This window comes from Gossypium hirsutum, chromosome A11, assembly GCF_007990345.1.
Source record: "Gossypium hirsutum isolate 1008001.06 chromosome A11, Gossypium_hirsutum_v2.1, whole genome shotgun sequence".
Taxonomy (NCBI): domain Eukaryota; kingdom Viridiplantae; phylum Streptophyta; class Magnoliopsida; order Malvales; family Malvaceae; genus Gossypium; species Gossypium hirsutum.
The window spans coordinates 22,936,740-22,955,894 of NC_053434.1; the positions used below are offsets into that span (position 1 = coordinate 22,936,740).

The following is a 19,155-nucleotide window of genomic DNA, read 5'->3' on the forward strand; positions in this document are numbered from 1 at the left end:
GTCGAAGCCAATGAGAAGGGCCAAGCAGTGGTATCCTTAAACGAATTCTCATAAGTTCTTTTCTTTTCTTTTTGATTGGCAATTCAGTGTACTATTGCTCAACCTGTTGCAACAAAATTAGGAATAAATGTCCGACCTGTGCCACTCTAATTGGCCATCGAGAAAGTTCTGGAATCTATCAAAGTCCCGTGCCGAAACACAAATTACGGGTACCGAGAAGCATGAAGCTGAGACATGAAAACCCATGTTCATGCCCAGTTGCTGAATGCAACTTCGAGGGTTTATCCAAGCAGTTATGCAGACACTTCAGGAATGAACATGGAGTCTCTGCTACAACCACTTAAATAACATTATTTTAGGAGTCCACAAAAAGTTCCTTATCCTTCAAGAGGAGGACGGTTCTTTCTTCATTCTGAACAACAAGGTTGTGACTCTAGGAAATGTAGTCACTTTGAACCGGATCCGACCCTCCATGGACACATGTTTCTTGTACGAACTAATGTTCAATTTATTTTTAAAAAAATGATTTGTTTTACTTTTTTTATTCTTTTTACATTTTTTATGTATTTGAAAGGGTTTTGAGAGAATCAAACAATTGTGTGTATAAATATATAGTTTGGTTTTATCTTTTCGCAACAAAATATAAAAATTCTATATAAGAATGATAATGGTTTGATTCAAATTGATTTTGAGAAAAAAATTCAATGGGGTGTTCTAATTTTTTAACTTGTGTTGAATACCAATTAAATATATAATTATTTAAAAGTTTTAATTAAAATCATTAAATTATTATTTTTATATATAACCTTTCTAGAAATTTAGTTATGATGAAATTTAACCTTATAACATAATTTTTTAAAATAATTTTATTATAAGCTTTAATTATATTTGTAATGTTTAAAATAACCTGTAACTCATTCCCAATCCATAAAAAAAAATAATACACTTCAATGCATATTCTCCTGCATTGGTAATAAACCCATACTAATTGAGGTTTATCGACTACAATATAATAAATTTTAGAAGTTTAATTTTATCATTTCAACCAATATATCATTTGATTTCATTATATTTGTCATATACATTTTTTCACTCATACTGTAATCTAAGCTAGTGTGTATATATATATTGGTTTTCTTCACATCTATTTTTGACATCAATTAAATGCACTTGAAAGTAAGACCAAGGGCAGCAGATCAAACATCAACACTCCATCTTAAAGGATTGTATCCCAAAGCAATATACAAAGCATGTAATTTGGAACAATAATTACAACCACACCCCCCCCCCAAAAAAAAAAACAAGAACAGAAAAGTTAGTTATTCCAGTTAAACTCCCTGAGGTTGCATCTCTGATGGATCAATCAGACCCTCTAATACAACAAGCTGATCCAGCAGGGCAAGCTTCTCATCTTCAAGTGCCTTCACTTCATCTTCCACTTCTTTAATTTCTTTACCCATTGCAAAGCTTTCTTCCTCTAGCAGCAAATACTTTCTCCTCAGTGCTCGGTATTCGTTTCCCGATGTCGAAGACTCCGGTAATGAATCCGAATTTGATCTCTCTGGTTGTTGAAATATTGGAGACATTTCTTTCTTCGAGTTCCTTTTCGATGCCTTTTGCCCTGTTTTTGATGGGACAGATTCTTTGAAATCATTCCGTTCTATCGGAAGCAATGCTGATTTGTTTGTCGAGCTTTTCTTTTTTCGTGACTTTGGATTCAAACCTTGCTCCGACGGTGGCATCCTTGGATGATCCTGCATTTCTCAAGGCTGGAAACACCACAAGAGAAAACTTCAAAGGTCTTCACTGATAAAAGCATATATAAGCTAGAATCATACATCATATAAGATTATGTTGCTCCGACTTTTTTTTTTTTGAAAAAAAAATCAGTGTTTGACACTTATGTCAGGTGCATATTCAAAAACGGGAGTAGGGATATGTTCCTCCAAATATATGAAAAAAAAATTAAAAATATAAATTTCAACATACCAGTTTCAGTCATATATCCATATTCGACAACCACGCCCGTAACTCAAGAAGTCCAAGTAACATGCATATAGGCAACAACTGGTTAATGTTTTATCAGACCCTCTAATATAAAAGCTTATTACAGATCATAATGGTATCAGTTTATGGTGGTCCTATGGTTATCCTACTCATCTCAAAAATCCATTTCAACTTCAACACTAGGTGATTAGAAGCCAAATTACAGAACAAAAATGCATTGTATCATGCCTAGTATTACTTGGAATGCAGATCGATCCAATACAAGCAACAGGAAATAGAATGCAAATCACTACTTGTCTGGAACGTAATTCAAAAGGCAGTATTGCACAATTCACTTAGTACAAACGCAATACGACTAATTGGAACCTAAAACATTTCATGAATCCTATATTATCTGGGAGATGAGAAGCCAAAAACTAGAACATAAGGCTTCATGAATTGGATCACAAACAATCCACTTGGGATGACACGATCCAGTTCAGAATTCGGGTAAAGGTGATCGTACCGTATGTCATGTCTACCAGGATAGGATTGAAGTTTTAGTATATCATCTTCCTCCTAACTGGCCCCATGCATTTAAGGCATAAGAAGGATTCAAAAATGCTGGTGGATGATTCAAATCAATATCGTTGTCCCCAACGAGACTTTGAACAGTTCAGAAACAAATAAGTATTAGAATCAAATATTACAGAAACTAATCGGATCAGTGATGGCCTAATTCCAATCGACTTTCACATGAACTAGAAAACATTGTCAGGGAACTATTCCTTGATTCATTTATAACACGTAAAAGAAATCCCAGAAATCTATCACAAATAGAGCTTTGCACCAACCCGATTTCAAAACCCTCTCCATTTCGAAGCATCTTTTAAACAAATAAACTCCCACTTAATTTCGGATTAGTTGAAACGTTAACAAAAATTGTACTAGAATTGGGTAAAATCCTAAATACTAAAGAAAATTGTAAAATACCCATTATTCAAATATGCATCAAGAAGCCATAAATTGACATGGGAATTCATCAAACAGAAAATTACCTTAGGAAATTTGCAGAGCAAGCTTGGGTTCAGAAGCTGGGAATTAGAGGGATTCGATTATTTATCAAACGGATTGGGATTGGGATTGGGATTGGGATTGGGAAAAGAGAGTACATGTGTATGTGTATGTGTATGTGTATGTGTATGTGTATACAGTATATATTTATATATTTGAGTAGAAGAAATTAATTGAGTTCGTTGTCCGACTTTTGGAAACGACAAAGGGAAAAACGAATAATAATTCATTGAACTTTGATTTTTTATATAGGAATTAATATATATTTTGACCCTTACCATTCATTTTGATATCTAAATTAGTCCTAACTTTATCATATTACTATATGGAAATTTAATTAATTCATGGAAATTATATAATTTGAGGAAAAATAATAAAAGTCGTGGTAAACAGTGAAGAATAAGCTCTATCCAAGTAATAAAAACTTCATTCTCAGCATTAATAGAACATTATAACACATTAAAAATTTGCTTTTAGTCATAATTCAAGCACGACATATCTGAAGTGATTGCAAATACTTAATATGATAAGAAAATCAGCCTCAAATGTTCTAAAATGTCAGGTAAAAATCGATAAAAAAACCGAGCATCCATCAAACTAGAGAGTATAACGACAAAACCATCCCTGAAATCACTTGCAAAATCAAGACTACATGCATAAACAAGACTAAAAAATGTACTACAAGAGAAAACAAAAGCTTTTAAAAGTGAAGACTTATTAAACAATAGAAAATAAACAAAAAATATAAAACTTGAGACAACACAGGTCCAAATTGACTTGTGAAATAATTTATTATTTTGAAATACTATCAAAACATAAACATATTAAGAAGTCAACAAAAAGTCACCAATTTTTCAAGAGAAATCATTGGTGGTTGGTGGAGTTTCAATAACGATAGGCACCGTTATCTGTCTATCACAACTTGTGAAGATAACAAAGAAAACCATAAAACAGGTCTGCACACTGAAAAGAGAGAAGGCACATGGAATGAATAAGAATAAGAAAGAAAGAGAAAGTTGGTGGGAGGGAGAAAAAGTCGGGCAGTAATCAACTCGGAGGTTAGCATTGCTGCTGAGAAAAACAAAAGAGATGAAACAAACAACTTGGAGAAAAAAAATTCATGCATTAATGATTTTCTGAATATTTTTTTATTATCTTTCCTTATTTTCTTCATGATTACTTTTTTTTAAAGATTCTTGCTAATCATAGTCATATCCATAATTGTATTTATATTCGTATTTTTGACATGTTCAGTAGTTCATATTGGAAGGTTTTGTCTCTCTACTCCATTGAAAGTTCGAGTGTTTAAAAGGGCCGAAAGTTTAAAAAAGTGGGAGCTTTTTATTGGGTGTATGAAAAGGCAAATTGCATGTACACATATGATCACTTATAGGAATGAAAATGGAGCGAGGCGGGGCGAATATTACTAAATCCACCACCACTCCATAGCTGACAAGCTCTGCACTATTATCCGCCCTGCTCTACTATGAATGTATAATCTTGAAAACTACTAACACTGTAACACTCCTTGCCCGACCTGATCATCTGATCCGAGCTAAAGGATGCCACATCTGTTGCCGGAGAAACTATCGTCAAATGCACAATAAATAAATCATTCAAACATTCAATCATACCGTAAACACAATCATATTATGATCCACAATTAAATCTAAGTCTTAATTGAGCTTACAAAAGTCCTTTTGTTGACCCGAGCATGAAATAGGACCAAATTGTTAAGTTTTTAAAATTCAAGACTGACGTTGTGACTTCACTTCCTCCACGTCGTGACCTCAGGCCACTTGACATCGCGACGTGACACACTGTCGGTCGGCATTGCCGCAAAGAAAGTTGCTCATTGAGACGTGTACTTTGTTTTTGGTAAATTTTAGGTCATTTGATACCTATTTCAAGCTTACACCCTAATTCATTCATTTTATGCATAATGCACAACTTTACATGCACCAAACATCCCAAAAACATGCTAAAACAATCCATTCAACCATTCCAAACCAATCAATCCAATATACTTCAATTTGGCATGTAAACATATCATCACAACTTATTCAATTCCAACCTATTCAATCATGCATTTATCTATCCAAAACCATCAAATTAATCATGTTAATTCATACCCCAAATATGCCATACATGTAACACTCTTCACCCGTATCCAACGTCGGGATAGGGTTCGAGGCGTTAACGGGCTTAAACATTCACAACAACACATAACATATTACCAACCATGCATGGCAAACAAGCATATGCACATCACCAATATCAAACATAACATAAATAGCTAGATTTATAAGTCAGAATCATTAGCTCACTAAAGACCAATATATTTGGCCAAATTATAATAACACATGTTATAAAACTAGGTCCCTATACATGGCACTCACTTGATAATTCTAGCATATGTGTTTATACTGCCAAGGTATTGGCTTGATAGTGTGATACTGCCTCCGACGATCTCCAACCCTGAGCTAACCTGACAACACTAAAAGAAATGGAAAGGAGGGGGTCAGCTTTACGCTTAGTAAGCTCGTATGAAATAATAATAAGCAATTTACTAACATGCTTTCCATAGTAAAACTAATCCAATTGTACATTTACACATGTTCTGGTTAAGCTGCTTTCTTGAGTCACAGTCACTAAATCATTTATATCTGGAGTTACGAAACTGAAAATTAAGATACGTAAATTTTTCCAGAAACTAGACTCATATATATTTTCACCATAAAATTTTTAGAATTTTTGGTCCAGCCAATAAGTACAGTTTATTATTAAAATTTTCCCCTGTTTCACTGTTTGACAGCTTCAACCTTTCTTCGCTAAAATTTATTTATCTCATAGTACGAGACTCGGATAATGTTCCCATTTGTTTCTATTAAAAGTAGACTCATCAAAGATTCTAAGAATATAAATTATAATCCATAATTATTTTTTTAAAATTTTTTAAAAATTTTCCAAGTCAGAACAGGGGATCTCGAATTCATTCTGACACTGACTCACAAAAATTATAATATCACATAATATAAAATCTTTTGTTCCCCCTGTTTTCTTTATATGAAATTATACTTATTAAGATTTAATTCCATAATTCATTTTAAATTTAATTCAACTTACACAATTTTTAGTGAATTTTCAAAGTCACACAACTGCTGTTGTCCAACACTGTTTTACTATTAAAATTTACTCTTACATAATTTCACTTAATCCATTTTGTCTTATCGAAGTTCACTCAAATATCGAGCATATTGCTCAAAATTTTCTTAAACATATACCTGCACTTATTCATCATATAATCATGTTCACATGTATTTTTACTTAATCGATTTTCCCGTTGAACTCTTCGAAATAATAACTGATACTCAGTTGCCTGCATATATTTTCACACTTGTAGCCAAAGCTATCTGGTACGCATAGTAGCCTGCACTTAGTACTACACATGCGACCAATTATCCGGTACACGTAGTAGCCTGCACTTAGTACTACACACATGACCTAGCCATCTGATACACGTAGTAGCCTGCACTTAGTACTACACACGTGATCGAAGTTATCGGGTACGCATAGTAGCCTGCACTTAGTACTACACATGCGACCAATTATCCGGTACACGTAGTAGCCTGCACTTAGTACTACACACGTGACCTCACAATAGATCATTCGTATCGTTTCTATTCCGAAGGCTCAACCGGGAAATTCCTCACTTTCTAACATGTTACAATTTATTCATAGTCCTTTTTCAATTTGCAATTTACAACAAATAATCATTCTATAGGCAGCTACATTTCATATGATAACAAAATATAATAAAATAAAAATAATCGATAAATTATTTACGTACAAACTTACCTCGGATCCAGAAATGGCAATTTACCATTCTAGTCCATAACCTTGTATTTTCCCGATTTAAGCCCAAATCTCGATTTCCTTGATCTATAATATCACATTTAGCCGACTAATTAGTCATACTATTCATATGGGTCTAAAAATCATATTTTTACAAATTTGCATTTTGACCCCTAAACTTTTGCATATTTGCACTTTTTCCCCAAGGTTCGGAAATTAAACTTCTTCCTATTTTCTTATGTTTTATGACATGCTGATCATTTTTCCCTTCTATGGCAACATCAAATTCTCACTCTAACATGTACTTATGAACATTAGGTATTTTTACCGATTATACTATTTTACTCGTTTTCACGTAAAATCGCTTAGAAAAAGTTGTTTAACACAATTTCAAGCTTCATATTCTACCATTAAACATCAAAATACATGCATATCATTCATGGGTAAATTTTTAAACATAAATCCTAATTCAAAATAATGGTAGAAATGAGCAGATCATGTTATCGGGATTTCAAAAATACATAGAACATTAAAAACAGAGCTCGAAATCACTTACTATTAAGCTTGGAAGCTTGGCCAAACCCTAACCATGGCTGCTCTTGGTACATTCTGCTGTAGCAAGAAGAAAGGGATACATTTGGAGTTTAAAATTTGTCTTTTAATTCATTTTATCCCTAAATGACCAAAATGCCATTTTTACTATTCTTTCAAAATTTACCCAATTAAGGCCATTTTTGTCCAACAAGTTATACAATGGTTTAATTATCATTTAAGGACCTCAAATTTAAAATTTCATAACAATTGATACCTCTAATGTGTAGAACTCAACTTTTGTACTTTTTTACAATTTAGTCCTTTTTACTAAATTGAGTGCCCAAACGTCGAAATTTTCGAACGAAATTTTCACGAAATCATTTCGTGAAATTGTAGACCATAAAAATATAATAAAAATGAAATTTTCCTCAACATATTTGTAGTCTCGAAACCACTGTTCCGATTAAGCCCAAAATCAGGATGTTACAATACATATAGCTTAACACATCACCAAAACATACACATATATATATGAACATTAGCCTTTCTAAAATCAAACATTAGTTAGGGTTCAAACTATAGCTATCATTATCAAGTTAACATATATAAACACCTATATACATGTCACAAAATTGGACTTAAAACAATTAAAAAACTATCAATTTGAAAATGAGATAGTGCGAGCTTTTTGCTGATCCACTATACATACTTCGCAAGTTGGTAATCTATAGGTAAAAGGAAAAACAACGAGATAAGTATATTGAATGCTTAGTAAATTCATAGATATTTAAACAACAACTTACCTTAATTTTCAATTCAAACACAATAAGCTACCAGCTTGACATAGATTATCTAAACATGGAAAATCACATCAATAATAATGTGAGCTCATCATGAATTCAAACCATATAGCAATCTGAATCATATATCAAACGAATTCATGTCATTTTGAATATCACATTTTCAATCTCATTTAATCAATCAATAGATATTGAAATCATATAGATATTCATGCCATTATTCCAAATCAATATTCCAGTTCAATTCAACATTTTTAAATTTATACATCAAACTCATATCATACACAGGTATCTTGATACCCTAGTTACTTGTTTAAGCTAAATATATATACATGTCAGGTTACCCTTTCAAGCCAAACCTTTTAAACAATATCAAATTACCATTCTAGGCTAAACCCGTGTCACAAATATCATCAATATAACAATTGCTCGTCCGAGCTAAACATATATTCGTATCAGGTTACCAGTCTAGGCTAAACCTTTAGATTGACATCAGGTTACCAGTCCAGACTAAACATGTGTCTCGTGTATCTCCAATACACCAAATGTTCATCTAAGATTACCAATTTGGGCTAAACCTTTAATGAAATATTCGATTGCTTGGCCAAGCTAAAAACATACATATAAGGTTACTTGTCTGGACTAAAACCTTTAAAACAACATCAGTTTACTCGTCTAAGCTAAACCTGTGTCACATGTATCTCTAAGTCGACAACAAATGCTGTGTAATAGCCCGAATTAGGGCCTAGTCAAAACGGTGGTCTCGGGACCACAAATTCAAAGTCGGGAAATTTATTATTATTATGAGGTTATAGTATGATTATATTAGTGCATGAAAAATTTGGGGAGTTAATTTTAATGTTTGTGAGCCCGATTGCGAAAAAGGACTAAATCGCATAAAAGGAAAAAAGTTTCATTTTTGTACCCAAATGTGTCAATTAGCTAGAGAACTAAAATTGAGGGCTTTTAAAGTGAAATTAGACCCTTTTTAGAGTACTTGGCCAGCCATAGAGTCAAAGGGGGGATAAAATTTTTGTGGTTGGTGTGTTAGGTGACTTGTTTGGACTAAAATAAAGAAAAAAATGATATCATCTTCTTCCCATTTATTTTTCCACTGAAAATAGCAGCAAAAGAGGGATTTTTGAAGCTTTGAAATTTCAAAAATTTATCACCTCAACAAGTAAGTGATTTCCATGTCATTTGTTGATGATTTTTACATTTTTAAGACCCTTGAAGCATGAGCTTTCAAATGAGGGGTCCATATTACAAAATGGTGGAAAGTTTAAGGTTTTTACATGAGAGAATTTAGGGTGTTTTCTTAAAATTTATGGAAGAGTATGAGTCCTAGCTATGTTATAAACAACTTTTGTGAAGGAGTTTTCATGGAAAACACTTAAAGGGGCTATTCTGCATAAGTTGTAAAATAGTTGATGAATATGTGAAATAGTGAGAATTTGAAGTTGTTATAAGAGTAAAAAGGGTTCGGCTAGGCTTGAGATATGAGGAAATTCGATAAATCGAATTTCGTGCATAAGGGTAAAATGATCAAATTGCCAAAGTCTAGGGGCAAATAGTTATTTTACCAAAAATATGAATTTATGATTGCCTAATTGTAATTAGTGATTAAATGAGTGCATTTTTGCTATTATAGATCAAGATTTACTGAATCCGAACCTAGATCAGAGGAAAGCCAAGTAAATAGACTAAATCGACTAGTCGAGTACATTTTGTTATCCGAGGTAAGCTGTATGTAAATAATACAACTATATTGCTAATGTATGTATTCGAATTTTCATTAAATTGATATAGTATAAATTGCTAGATTGTGGACTGAGAATGTATATTAACAATTGAGATAATAGAAAGATCTAGTTGGGACCCTAAGAAACAAATTGGATATTCATGCCATAACATTCAGATTACTTGTGTGCTAGTGTAAGACATGTCTAGGACATGCATTGGCCACATTATGAATGCCAGTGTAAGACCATGTCTGGAACATGGCATCGGCGTAGAGATGAGTACTAGTGTAAGACATGTCTGGGACACGTATCGGCCTCGACGATGATAGCCAGTGTAAGACATGTCCGGGACATGCATCAGTACGTACATATGAGAGCTAGTGTAAAACCATGTCTGAGACATGGCATCGGCCTCGATGATGATAGCCAGTGTAAGACCATGTCTGGGACATGGCATCGGCAACTTATCCCATGTTTGAGGCTTATAGAATATCCAGTAGTATTCCAAAAGGTCCAACTTTAAAGGTTACAAAAATGATTTAATGAGGAAAGTATAATAATGTTGTGAGTGGTATAGGTACCTATTTGGTATGCATGAGTAATGAGCTCAAATTAGAAAATGTGACTTGAGTAAACGGTAATGAGTAAGTCAAGTTTATGCTTACCTTTGAGCTATGAGCATGATGACTAATGGTGAAATTGTTGTTGTATATCTATTTATATGCAACTTGCTAAGCTTTATGCTTACTCTTTTTCCTTTCCCTTTTCTTTTAGTGCCGCTTAATTAGCTTAAGGTTCCCTTGAGGTCGGAGTTATCGATCACACTATCAATCGAAGCACTTGGTATAGTACAAATCTTCTTTTGAGTATGACATGTATAGGGCTAGACTAAGATGTTTGACTTAAAGAGAAATTGATTATGTATTTTGGCTTAAGTCAAAAGCCCTTCATTTTGTATCAAGCCTAGAATAATGGCTATTATTCATTTTGTAAATGCATATAATGTTCTTTCTATGGATGAATTGGTGTCTATTGTAGTGAAATTAGTATATTGAAATGATCTTGTGTAGGTTGTGTAAGATGGGTGACAAAATGGCCTCCTTTGGTCCACACGGGTAATGCACACGGGCAAGGCACACGAGAGTGTGTCTAGGCCGTATGTCCCCTACACTTAAAATTTTAAGTCAGTTTAGTACACAGGTAGGCCACACAGGCGTGTGTCTAGGCCGTGTGTAACACACGGCTCACCCCCATGGGTGTGTGTTATGGTTGTGTGTCCCCTACACTTAAAATTTTAAGTCAGTTTAGTACACAGGTAGGCCACACGGGCGTGTGTCATGGCCATGTTTTAAAGTCAGTGTTGTACACGGGCGTGTGTCATGGCCGTGTTTTAAAGTCAGTGTTGCACACGGGCTAAGGGCACGGGTGTGTCCCAAGCCACGCAGGCGTGTGTGACCACACGGTCTATATCCAGACGGGCGTGTGGAGTTTTAAAGCATGAATTTTCCAAGTGTTTTTAAGTTCTCGGTTTAGTCCCAAACTGTCTCTAATGTATGTTTTAGGCCTTGTGAGCCTGTTTAAGGGACATAATGCATGTGAACGAGAAATTCTAAGTTAAAAGAAATTTTATGACTCGGTTTTATATGCGTATGCTTGAGTTAAGTCCGGTAGCACTTCGAACCCTATCCCGGTGTCAAATACAGGCGAGGGGTGTTACATGCTGGATCTCTATAATCAGTGATAATCAATCTGTATCAGTGTGAAAAATATATTTACTAAGTGCATCATAAATTTTCAACACATATAAATACATATCTTTACAATTTAGTCCAGTTCTCTCTTATTGTACCAAATCGCAACAATCCAAAATTTAGCCAAACAAACACTTATTCATAATTCATAAACATAACAATTTAAATACAATCACACCATATGAATTTACCTGGTCAAATGAAAAAACAAGCTGAATTTGTAAGGACTAATTGAAAATTCTGTCTTTTCCTTTATTATCTTCGGTTTGATTCAATTCTCGATCTAAACAATAATTCAGATCAATTTATTAATTCTAAACAATTTATAATATCCTATTATATGGATGAATCGGTTCAATTTAGTTTTTTTACATTTTATTCAATTCAGTCCCTAAAACTGAAATTGCAATAACTTTCAAATTTGAGTTTCAATTTCAAAACCAATCTCAATTACATCCTTTTAGGGCCCTCTACTATCAATAATTACAAAAAGAATTCACATGAAATTCGAAATCTATTCACTTTAGTCTTTATGTTAAAAAACTTAACAATTAAACTTTACAATCTAGTCATTTTTCACATCTAAGCTTAAAATCTATTAGTTTAACACCAATTTCTTTAAAAAAAATCATCAACGGAAACTTTTAGAAACTTTAACAGTTTCACAAATTAATACATAGACTAGCTAAATCAAACTTTCACAATTTCAAAAATATAAAACATATAAGAAAAAGACTAAAATAAACTCAACTAATTATTTTCGAAAGTTTGAAGCTTCCAAACCCTATTTTATACCTTTTCTTGCTTCGTGAAGATGAAAAAAAAATTTCTTTCTTTTTTTTTCTTTTTTTTGGTAAAAAGAAGACATTCCTATTAACTAGGAAGAAACAACGGACGAGCTTCCTTCATATGAGTGAACATTACTATCCTCTTCAAGTAGTTGAATTACGAAATTTGGACATTAATACGAGCTTTCTTTCTTTTCTTTTGAATTTTGTCTTTTATACTTAATTATTTTCTAATTAATCATAATTAGTTAATTGGACATTAATTAATTAAACAAACATAATTAGCAAAGTTGGTGGATTATATTTCCATCCACCATCGATTTACTATATAATAATTCTCTAATTGCTCAATTGGTCCTTCGTCAATTTAGAAATCTATAGCGATAAACTTTTACAATTTTTACAATTTAGTTCTTATACTTTAATTAACTATCAATTTGACAAAATTAAGAGACCAAACTTTAATACTAATCTTGTAAATATTAAATAATAATATTTATGAACGCCAACATCAAAAATGGGGTTTCAAAACTACCATTTTTGACATTATTAAAAAACGGGTTGTTATAACCACCTCTATGAATGTTGGATGCATCTATCCTCGCCTTATGCCACTTTGCTTCAATTTAACTTTTGCTACTTATCTTTAATATTTTCATTATTTTTAAATTCAAGTAAATATTTAAACATAATTCTGTAAAAAAATTAAAAATAAAATATATGGATTTTTTTCTATATTACGTTATTGCATTTTTACCTTTTTAATAGTTTATATATACAACGATAAAATAGTAATTTCATATAGTGGTGCGAGTCGAGGTGGGCAAGCAATTGTTGTAACTGTTCCATACCCACTATCCCAAAAGAAGAAATCCACCATTGCCTTGCCTCACATCCACTTTTTTTTTAAAAAAAAAATCGTTTATTCCGAAGTAGATTGATTCAGAATCCATTGGATGATTTGGTTTTTGCAATCTATAATCACCTATCAAGGAATTCTCAACATTTACATCTTATGAACGACTACATACCACTTAAGGTGAACGAGCTCAACAAAGTGGGAACACCTTCATACATTACACAATCACCCATTTTTCAGTTGCTACTTGAACTTGTACTAATTATTTCTTGGGTTTAATTCACAACTTGACCTTTGAATTATATCTTTTTTCTACTTTGATACTTAATTTTTTTTGTTTCTTTTTGGTACTTAAACTATCATTTTGGTCCATCTTTGGTACTCGAAAATTGCTAGTATCCAATAAGAATGTGGCATGTATTACATTCTAATTGGCAACTTTTAAAGTAAACTGAGACGAAATTAAAATTTAAGTATTAAAGTGAGAAAAAAATGTTTAGATTAAATTGTGAATTAAGTCTATTTTTAATATTATAACAAACTATTTTAAAATTAAGGTTTTTTATTTTATCAGTCCATTCGATTTAAAGAAAATAAATTATTAAAAATTTAAAATGTAAAAACAAAATAAATCATAAAAATTAGTTAAACATGTTTGTACTAATTTTATAAATTAACTATTTTTTTTATCTCTCACCAAATTAATACTTAATTTTAGTTATATTATTACGTACAAGGAGAGAGGAATTTTCAGAGCGTTCTGTTTTTGAATTTTGAACATAACCAAACCACGTCGTTTTCGGGTTTCGGCTCTAGAGGCACACACACCTTCACGTTTTTTTTTTTGAACATACACACCTTCACGTTTTAGCTCTCTTTTAAGCTAGTCTTGCGATCAAATTAATAGCCTCTTCATCCATTTATGTATGGTAATTTCACACTCATGTTTATGCATTTTGTTATATTTTAATTATATATTACCATTTTATATTTTTTAATAATTTTTTAAATAACTTTATTATAGGTTCTGCCCTCCCAATTCATAAATAGGAGAATAATACATTTTAGCGTATTCGAACTCATGTCCTCTTGTGTTGGCAATAATGCTTAATTGAGTTAAGACTCAATCAACATATTTTTATAAATTTTGATATTAATGATTTGTATTAAAAAGATTTTAAACAAAGACACATTATGCTATTGAGGAGATAATAAAGTTCGAATCTTAAAGACAATATTATTAGAAGAAACAATCATAAATTTTTAATATGAACTGTAAATGAATATGAAAACTACTCAAAACTTTTAAAAATTAATGTATTCAATATTGTATTCTTATAAGTTTTAGGTAAAAGGTAAAAGGTTTTGGTTGGTCAAAAGTAACAATTTATATGCAAGGAGGTGATGCATTTATATCATACTTTGATTGGGTAGGTAATATCAAATATAGGTAGATATTTGATACTAGTATTTTAATTTTTTATGAGCTTTTTTTTATATATATATTTTGTTAAAAGTAGGGTATTTATTATTAGAATTAGTAATTAATTTCTTCGTTACAAGTTTTTTCGTAAGAGATAAACAATTGATTTTAAAATATGTTTCATTCGCATTAGTAGAGATTAAACTGTGACCTCATAATTAAAAAATGAGGTGAACAACCACTATACCGCACATCATGATTAATTTTTTTTAATATTTGAAATCATATTCTTAAACTCATATGTATTCTATCCAAATGTCTTAACATAAATACTTGAATAAAAAAGGGATATAAGGTATGAGCTGTAACAATACAGTTGGTAATATCTTTGCTGGAATTTTTAATGGCTGACTAAGATTTGAGAGTATAATTTCAAAATTAAATGTAAATATTTATTGTATTAAAAAATATTTATTTATATTAAGGGTTTGGATCAGAATTAGAAAGTAATGATTTACAATCAGAGATCCAGTCAAGATTTCTTTCCTTTTTCTTTATTTAATTTTATTAATGTGACTAATAAAACAGTTGAAAGCACACCCTACCTAAAGTTTTATTCGATGTCCCAACCGACAAAACACAAAAATTTATTGTTTTTTTTTTTCCTTTAATTCTCCATCCAACTTTTTAAAGTCCCTTTGTGAGATTATTAAAAATAGCAGCAGCTCTAGTAAATAAACCAACCATAACATAAATAATAATAAATAATTAAAAAATCATATGACCCGGAACCCATCCATTAATGCAAGAAAAGGATCCGACCCGAAACTGAAAAAATTGAAATTATCGAAGCGGACATAACGCTTTCTGAAATTACATCATACGTAAATCACTGGATTTATTACCTTACAAAAAAAGGTCAAATATTTTTAATTAATAAGTAAAAGGAAGGTACCCAGCCAAGCGCCTTCTTTTTCTTCCACAGGGTTTTTATCTGTGAATGCTCTTCAACAACTTTAATTCTCTTTTTTTGAATCTGAATTTCATAAACTTTCTTAAAAGTTTCAATTCTCAGTAAAAAAAAAAGAGAAAAGAATTGAAGGTTTTTTTTTTTTGAAAAGCTTTAACAATTCATGTACAGCAAACTCCAGAGCTTCAAATAACTATCAGCCATGAAAATCCCATCTTCATTTCAATCTTTTAACCTTTGAAAAACCCTTTGCGGCATTGGGAATCAACGCAAAATTCTGTTGTTTTTGTTGACCCTTTTTTGTTCTCGAGGAAGAAAAGGAAGAAAATGAAGCCAATTCGTTGTATAATCAGTTTCTCCTTGTTGTTATGGGCAACTTGGTTGGTGACTGTGGGTTCAGATCTAGCTGCTGATAGGGCAGCCATGGTGGCACTTCGAAGAGCTGTTGGTGGACGCACGCTTTTATGGAATCTTTCGAGCAGTCCATGTACTTGGACTGGTGTAAACTGTTCTCAGAACAGAGTCGTCGAGTTAAGACTCCCTGGAATGGGACTTTCAGGTCAGCTTCCTAGTGGTATTGGCAACTTAACTCAGCTTCAAACTCTTTCTCTTCGTTTCAATGCTCTTTCTGGGTCTATCCCTGCTGATTTTGCCAAGCTTACTTCCCTTCGAAACCTTTACTTACAAGGGAATCGATTTTCTGGTGAGATTCCTCTGTTCTTGTTCTCTTTGCAAAACCTTATAAGGCTAAATCTCGCAAGCAATAATTTCACTGGTTCGATCCCTGAGAGTGTTAACAATTTGACTAGGTTGGGTACTTTATATCTGGAGAACAATCATCTATCTGGGTCGATCCCTGATATTGAAGGGCCTTCACTTGTCCAATTCAATGTTTCTTTTAATCAGTTAAATGGTTCAATCCCAAAAGGGTTATCAAATAAGCCTCAAAGTGCTTTTCTAGGGAATTCTTTATGTGGGAAGCCTTTGGTTCCTTGTAATGGGACTGAAAGTAGTGGCAATAAATTGTCTGGTGGAGCAATTGCTGGTATTGTCATTGGTTGTGTTCTTGGTGTTTTATTGATTCTGATTCTACTGATCTGCTTATGTAGAAGAAAGAGTGGTAAAAAAATGGAGGAAAGGGATGTTGCCCCTCCAAAACAGTCTGTGGTTGAAATTCCAAGAGATAAACCAGCAGGGGAGAGTGATAATAGAAGCAGTGGGTTATCTGGGGTAGTCAATAAGGAAGCTAAGAGTAGTGGGACTAAGAATCTGGTGTTTTTCGGGAAGGCGTCGATGGTTTTTGATCTGGAGGATTTGTTAAGGGCATCTGCTGAGGTATTGGGGAAGGGAACATTCGGGACCACGTATAAGGCCACTTTGGAAATGGGAGTGGTTGTCGCAGTGAAGAGGTTAAAGGATGTGACAGTGTCGGAAAAGGAATTCAAGGAGAAGATGGAGGTAGTTGGCTCCATGGATCACCAGAACTTGGTCCCATTAAGGGCCTACTACTTTAGTGCAGATGAGAAACTTCTAGTTTATGATTACATGCCTGTGGGCAGCTTGTCTTCACTTTTACATGGTATTTCTTTTGCACTATCTTTCTTGCTTTACTGATGGTGTTATCATTGCTGTTCTTTGTATTGATTGCCAGAAATAGAATCTTACTATGCATCTATGTAGCAGTAATGCTCATTGTAAAAATCAATTCATGTAGGCCAACATTCCCTTTTCAAATTTCCATGAGCTACATCTTTAGGATTTGGATACAGTCATTAGTTTGATAAACAAAGTAGCTTATGAAAATAAACTTCATAGTTGCTCAATTTACTTGTTGTATCTTATATAAATGAATTGGCATTTGGCTTTAACGAAAATCTGATAAAAGTTTCTGAATCCCGAGTGTACCGTTCTGTTTATCATCATTTTCTGCGCATTTAGCTGCTAGGAAAAAAACCCCAAAATTCCTACCTCTTTAAGTTTTTCTTTTATAATTTATTTGAAACTGTTATCCTGCATCATCATTATTGCTATTCAGGTAACAGAGGATCTGGAAGGACTCCATTGAATTGGGACACAAGGTCCGGCATTGCCCTCGGAGCTGCCAGAGGCATTGCATACCTCCATTCCAAGGGCCCTGGAATCTCCCATGGAAACATCAAATCATCGAATGTCCTACTTACTACATCCTACGAAGCTCGAGTATCTGATTTTGGTCTTGCTCAGCTTGCTGGCCCCACATCGACTCCCAACCGTGTTGATGGCTATCGTGCTCCAGAAGTAACAGATACAAATAAGGTTTCCCAAAAGGCTGACGTTTACAGCTTTGGTATATTGCTTCTGGAACTGCTTACTGGAAAGGCACCAACACATGCCTTATTGAACGAGGAAGGCATAGACCTTCCAAGATGGGTCCAATCCATAGTTCGAGAGGACTGGACCTCTGAGGTGTTCGACCTCGAACTTCTGAGATACCAGAATGTTGAGGATGATATGGTCCAGCTCTTACAGCTTGCCATTAATTGCACTGCTCAATACCCTGACAAGCGTCCTTCAATGGCCGAGGTGATGAACCAAATCGAGGATCTCTGTCGCTCCAACTCAGAGAAAGAGACTCATTAAACCCGCGATGCATATTATGGATCTCTTCCCAGCAGGCTTCCTCAGTTCTTACAGGTGCTCCACCATCTTTCAGTAAAAGGACTGGGAAAAACAATCAGCAATCTTTTATTTCTTTTTTCGATTTTCATTTCTTGCATAGATAGAGTTGTCGTTGCGTGTTTATTCTTCGGTTCATCATCTATAAGAAACAGTTGCATTTTTCATTTTTCCTTTGATATATTCCTCTTACATTGCCCATATTCACAGCAACATTCTTGGTGTTTCCCTGTAATTTTGACTCGATTGTGTGAATGTGAATTAACTGTCTATACCATTTGGCTTGAATGGATGATTCAGCGCATGATTTGCCATTGAAATGAAGATTCGTTGTTGAACATGAAAAATGTTTGATCATAAAGGATAGAGCTAAGATTGTTTACATTTGTTTGAATGCATCATATTAAGTTGTTGGTATTTCATCTTTCAAAAGAATTTTCTCTTCAAATCCTTGCATGCTTTTGTTTGTAGCTAACCCCAATAAAGAACAAAAGGGGGGTTTACATAATCCAATCTCAATGCCTTTCCTTTCCTTTTATTTTCGGGTTCTTTGCATCCATGTTTGCCAAGTTGGTTGGCTCCTAAAACAGATAAAAAGGGGAATAGCATAGATTCTATAATATTTCTTTTTAATTAGATTTTTTTTTTTTTTTTTTGCCTTTCCCTTCTCCCAATACATTACCGCATGCCTTAGAGAAAGTGGTAGTACTGAGCAAAT

The 19,155-nt window shown here is 33.2% G+C and overlaps 2 protein-coding genes across 7 annotated transcripts; one reads left to right on the forward strand and one right to left on the reverse strand.

The window, feature by feature from the left end:
* Positions 1-1,199: 1,199 nt before the first annotated feature.
* On the reverse strand, positions 1,200-3,273 carry LOC107912770 (uncharacterized). 6 transcript variants are annotated; one of them, XR_005904933.1, is made up of 4 exons: positions 3,045-3,273; positions 2,513-2,651; positions 1,990-2,031; positions 1,200-1,769 (listed from the first exon to the last, which is right to left on the reverse strand). XR_005904933.1 is itself a non-coding variant. In XM_016841089.2 (3 exons), exon 3 carries the CDS (start codon positions 1,740-1,742, stop codon positions 1,329-1,331), a length of 414 nt encoding a protein of 137 aa, XP_016696578.1. In that variant the 5' UTR covers positions 1,743-1,754; positions 2,513-2,651; positions 3,045-3,264; the 3' UTR covers positions 1,200-1,328. The 6 variants fall into 6 exon arrangements, 5 of the variants coding, with proteins under 5 accessions (XP_016696578.1, XP_016696575.1, XP_016696576.1 ...); XM_016841089.2 differs by lacking the exon at positions 1,990-2,031 and having other exon boundaries at positions 1,200-1,754; positions 3,045-3,264; XM_016841086.2 differs by lacking the exon at positions 1,990-2,031 and having other exon boundaries at positions 3,045-3,264.
* A 12,413-nt stretch (positions 3,274-15,686) lies between these two features.
* LOC107912771 (probable inactive receptor kinase RLK902) lies at positions 15,687-18,725 on the forward strand. The gene is made up of 2 exons (XM_016841090.2): positions 15,687-17,361; positions 17,818-18,725. Exons 1-2 carry the CDS (start codon positions 16,110-16,112, stop codon positions 18,399-18,401), a joined length of 1,836 nt encoding a protein of 611 aa, XP_016696579.1. The 5' UTR covers positions 15,687-16,109; the 3' UTR covers positions 18,402-18,725.
* The last annotated feature ends 430 nt before the right edge of the window (positions 18,726-19,155 follow it).

Excerpts from the sequence above, each read along its gene's own strand:
- LOC107912770 (XM_016841086.2), bottom strand. The coding sequence starts at position 1,760 with ATGCAGGATCATCCAAGGATGCCACCGTCGGAGCAAGGTTTGAATCCA.
- LOC107912771 (XM_016841090.2), top strand. The coding sequence starts at position 16,110 with ATGAAGCCAATTCGTTGTATAATCAGTTTCTCCTTGTTGTTATGGGCA. Across the intron at positions 17,362-17,817 it reads CTTGTCTTCACTTTTACATG|GTAACAGAGGATCTGGAAGG; the intron begins GTATTTCTTTTG and ends ATTGCTATTCAG.